Here is a 5,117-nt window from a genome sequence, read left to right as displayed (position 1 = left end):
GTAGAAGAAATAATGAAAAAGGAAATTGATGAATCGTTTGCTGAGAATATTGCATATTATACCCGTTTGCTGAGTAAAAAATTAAAAATTTGCTCTGTTGTGCATCCACATCGCCTAACTTAACATTTTTCTCAGGATTTGATGGAAAAGACTAAGTTCTCTAACAAAACTATTTTTATGAAACTTAAATATAACGTTTATTAATTAAAGGGCTAAAGTAAAATTTAAAATTAAGTTAAAGAACTTTAACACTAACTAAATCTAAATTTATCATAGACAGTAAAAATTTGATGAGATTAATAAAGAATTCTAATAAATCACTCAGAGTTATTTGAAATTTTAAAATAAACAACATTTAAAGAGGCAAGTATAAAGTTGGTGATGCGACCAGGGAGCTTAAATCGCGGAATATGAACTATAATCTTTTGAAGGCAATTGTGAAGACAACTCCAACTCTTTTGGAAGTTGGAAAATGGGTTGTTGGTAATAGAGCAAGTATTGATGCTTGGAGGGGCAATTGGGTGAGTAGAGGAGCTAGTATCATCACTACTAGAAATTTGGTCTACGGCCACGCTAAAATTGTCCACAGCTCAGAAACTGTGGCCACATATATGATTTGGCCATGGTTATCAAAGCGTAGACGTATGTTATAGAATATTGAATCCGGAGTATGAAACTGTGGCCTTTACTTCAATTGCCACGGTTAGACAACTGAAGATATTTTTAGCCGCAAAGGAAAACCGCGGCCTTATAATTTTCACTTCAAACTGTGGCCCAAATCCAAAAAAATATATCCCTCCAAAATTTCCCTCTTCTTTTTTAGTTTCCCTCTCATAATTATTTTTTTTCTAAATTTTTTTAATTAAAAAAATTGAAAAGGTAAATACATCTATCACCTCCTCCACCGAATCAGTTCCTTTCTTCAGGTTTTCCAAACCCTAAAATCTCTCTCACACCTCACGTCTCTTCTCATTTCAACTTCTCTCACCCTAAATTTTCTCTCACACCTCACGCCGCTGTGTGTTGCTTCAAATCCCTAACCACAAATCTCTCTCACACCTCACGCCGCTGTGAAAGCACTCTCCGCTTCACTAAGATCTCTCCAACGACTGCGATTGAAACGAGGATTCAGCAGAGAATTCGTTATCGCAATCATGGGTAAGTTAAATCACATTTTAATGTGATTCTTCTATTTTCCTTTGTTCATAATCAATATCGATTTATGGAATCAAATTTTCAGGCAAGGTTCATGGATCATTGCTCGTTCCGGTAAGGTGAGAGGCCAAATAGGACAAGAAGAAGAAGTTCCATGGTCGTGCCCACAAGCGCTTGCAGTATAATTGTAGATTCGTCACTGCTGGTATGCATCGAAACCCTAATTTGTGTCTTTAATTTTTTGAGATTTGCAAACCCTAGCAAATAGTTTTGTGTTGGTTTTTACATGCTTTGCATCCCGTGATATTTTCCCGTTTGCGTTTTCACGCTTTGAACCGGAATGAGTTTGATGTTGCGTTTTCAAAACATTGATAAATCTTATTATATATTTCTGTTTTTGTGCTATTTTGCTAGCTGCACGGCCTTGACGGTGAACTTGAATGCAGAACAATGACCTATACTTTGTTGAACCAATCGGCAACAAAAACAGATAATAAAGGCTGGCTTCCTATTACCTTCAGCTATGCAAATGTTGGTCCTCGAAAGATAAAGGAAATAAAGGTTATCTTTTGGTTTCTCATACATCAGCAAAACAATTTTCTAATGTTTGTTGAAGTGATTACATGTTTTTGTGCAACTATTTTCTTTTCCTCATGTTTTTTTAATTTAAAACAGGACATCAGCCATGTTTATTATGAGACAGAGTACCGGACAGAATGGTGTCACAGCAATTCAACCTCTGTTTCATGTTTTTCGTTTGCTAGGAAATTCTCTCGGGGTGCAGCTATGCGCTTGTTGATCACTTTGAACTTTCTGCATTACTAGGCAATGGCCTTTAAGACATGAGACTTGTGATTCTTTAATTTTGGCGTGCTTTTAGATTTAACAAGTTTGTTGCTTCGTCATACAGGTGGAAGGGAGAAGGCTCCTGCTGCTTTTTGTCGGAAAGCCATCACGTCTACTGACAAATTTGAGAGGTGGGGAGATGGTTTGCAAACACGATCATTGACATTCATTGATGAGTGTGTTGAAGATGTACTTAGGTACGTCTTGGCTGATTGTGTGGCCTATCCTGCTTTATTCATGTGCTATTTGTTGGGTTTCTCTGTCGGATTTAGAATTTTGAGCTTTTGTTAACAAAACACCTTGTGAAGAATTAAAACAACTGCCATTTTTCAAGATTAAATGAAGCTTACTGAGAAACTAAAGTTTTTTTAAAGTTACTGGGTATAAGTGGCTGTTATGTAACTACAGTTTTAGTCTTGAGGTTATTTCGACAATTTGTAACCTTTCAGAATAAGTACTTTTATTTGTAGTATTGTATTAGCATGTGAAGGTCATTAACATCTCGGGACATGCATTTCTTCATAAACCATAATGAAATTTCTATCTTCCACAGGGAGTCCAGAGTGATGGCAGAACAAGCTCTGGTATGTTTTTGAATGGTGCAGAGTTGAAAATGGAGAGCTTATACAAGTCCTAAGGTGAGGATATGACTTATTGTTTTAATAAGATCTGAACTTGGCGGGTTTTGCGAGTATCAATCTAACATCTGCCGTAGCACAGGTATGAAAAGAATCAGTTTTACAGGGCTCATCATGACTACTTTGCTGATATTGTAAGTTGTATTCCTGTCTTTGTTATATTTCATTATTATAGATTCATAGTAAGCATGAGAATCACCTCAGTTGCTTCAATAAATCATTCTCACCCATGTGCCTTTCTTTATGGTGACAGTACAACTTGAAGCGTGGTGGGCAGCGAATAGCTACATTGCTTAAGTATTTAGGTGACAATGTTAAGGGAGGAGAAACACATTTCCCAATGGTAAGCTTCTCATTTTCTGAACTATCATGTTGGCATGTTTAGGTAGATGCCGTAGACACTGATTTGAAGCATATATTAAGTGACATGCTGATCCCACAATTGTGTATGGATATTAACTCTAGGATCTAACTGAGAATAAACTGTGTTTCATTTTGACGAATAACAAGATGCATGTATCTTCTGTTTATTGTTTTGTCCCCGTAGTCCGAATCTCATTCCAAATTCCTCTCATTGATAGAGTTAAACTTATGTTTCACTGCTCGGACTAGTAATGCTCAGACAAATCTTACTCCACATTCCTCTTAGTGATTTGTTTCTTCCTGAATATCGATGTTCATTGATTTCTTGACTATATTTTTGGATTTACCTATAACCTGGAAAACATGCCTGATGTGTAAAATGCAAGCATTAGCTATCTACCATGTGGTGTGATAATATTATCAAACACTCTAGTTGATAATATGCAATGTGTTTCAGGCTGGTTCTGACGAATGTAGCTGTGGTGGAAAAATGTCGAAAGGGATTTGTGTGAAACCAATAAAAGGAAACTCAGTGCTCTTCTGGAGTATGGTTAGTATAACTTTTCCTTAAAAAGAAATCATTCATGGGATTATAAAATATGAACAATAATTTTCTTAAATGCTCTACACAATATGTTTGTGGTTGGTATTCGCAGGGACTGGATGGAAAGTCCGATCCGGAAAGTGTTCATGGAGGATATCTGGTACACTCTGGGGAGAAGTGGTCATATAATATCATTAGTTGTCTATGTTTCATATAATATAATATTTCCAACGACATACACAATGGTCTTATTTATTCTGTCACTTTCAAAAGTCTTATTCTTGTTTTCCACTACTATGAATGCATCAAAGAGGTTTTTATTTGCTGTCCACATGAAATCAAAGTAAATATTCAGTTTCTTTTCATATTCACCTTTTATCTATTCCAATTTATTGCCTAAAAAGGTTTTTTTTAATGATCTCTCACTATATGATGTGAGATATCATCATCACATTGATTCATTTCACACTGTAATCAATGATTTGATGAAAAATACTTATGTTTTTCTTATAAAGAATACAAATTAAATACTAATAAATTATCACATAAACAATAGATATTTAGATTTACTAACAATGGTTTAATCCTTAGCTATTAAATTATCACACTAACAATATTATTGTTAATTATATATATATATATATATATATATATATATATATATATATATATATATATAATGACATATTTATGTCATTATACAAAAATAAACCGTGGCAAGATAAATGGTTTAGAATGCATAACATATAACAACGGTTTTAAATAGGTGGTCATAATCAAACCGTGGCTATATCTTGAACTAATACTGTGTCGTAAACGTTAAAATGAAACCGTGGCTTTACCATATAGCCACAGTTTTTAAGTCATGGCAAGTACAAACCGCGGCCTTAATCAAGCTATCTAGACCGTGGCCTAAAAGAGCCACGGTTGTAAAAAAGGCGTGGTCTATACCAAAAAACCGTGGACTTTACTTTAGGCCACGGCCGTATACTCCACAGTTGGATTTCCGTGGCCAAACCGTGGCCTCAGCGTTACGCCACCGTTATTTTGCATATAGCCTCGGTTTTCTGGGCGTGGCAGGAGGCATTTTTTCCTGTAGTGCATGGATTGCAATGTGAGTATTTCTCCGAAGTTATTAAATGCTAAAGTATGCAATCTTGTTGGGAGTGATGGTGACTAGAACTAGGAAATTCTCGATTGGAGGCCACAGGATATCCATCTTCGTATTGCTACTATACACCCTCTGATAATGGATAACATATTGGATAAGTTTGAGGTAGCCACTAAAGAAGATGGTTCATTTACAGTTAACATCTTTATAAATATTTGATGGAGGTTAATGATCCAGATTCCAATAAAGTGTGGAGAAGAGTTTGGGCTTTGAAGGTTCCCGAAAGAGTTAGATGTTTTGTTTGGTTGCTTCGGCATGATAGGTTGCTAACTGACGAACGAATGCATCATTTTGGGATTGGTAGCGATAGTTGTGGTCGGTGTGGGCGCTATAACGAAAGCACGCTGCATGTTTTACAGGACTGTAGTTATGTGAAAACGGTTTGGGAGAACACCATTCC

The 5,117-nt window shown here is 35.8% G+C and overlaps 1 protein-coding gene across 1 annotated transcript; it reads left to right on the top strand.

Annotated features, from left to right (window-relative positions):
* The first annotated feature begins 1,154 nt into the window (after positions 1–1,154).
* Positions 1,155–3,911, top strand: LOC131636406 (probable prolyl 4-hydroxylase 8). The gene is made up of 10 exons (XM_058907010.1): positions 1,155–1,158; positions 1,241–1,269; positions 1,570–1,716; positions 1,920–1,980; positions 2,066–2,198; positions 2,607–2,639; positions 2,722–2,773; positions 2,893–2,982; positions 3,460–3,552; positions 3,659–3,911. Exons 1-10 carry the CDS (start codon positions 1,155–1,157, stop codon positions 3,761–3,763), a joined length of 747 nt encoding a protein of 248 aa, XP_058762993.1. The 3' UTR covers positions 3,764–3,911.
* The last annotated feature ends 1,206 nt before the right edge of the window (positions 3,912–5,117 follow it).

Source organism: Vicia villosa, unplaced genomic scaffold, assembly GCF_029867415.1.
Source record: "Vicia villosa cultivar HV-30 ecotype Madison, WI unplaced genomic scaffold, Vvil1.0 ctg.001714F_1_1, whole genome shotgun sequence".
NCBI lineage: Eukaryota > Viridiplantae > Streptophyta > Magnoliopsida > Fabales > Fabaceae > Vicia > Vicia villosa.
This window is presented reverse-complemented; position numbering and strand designations above follow the sequence as displayed.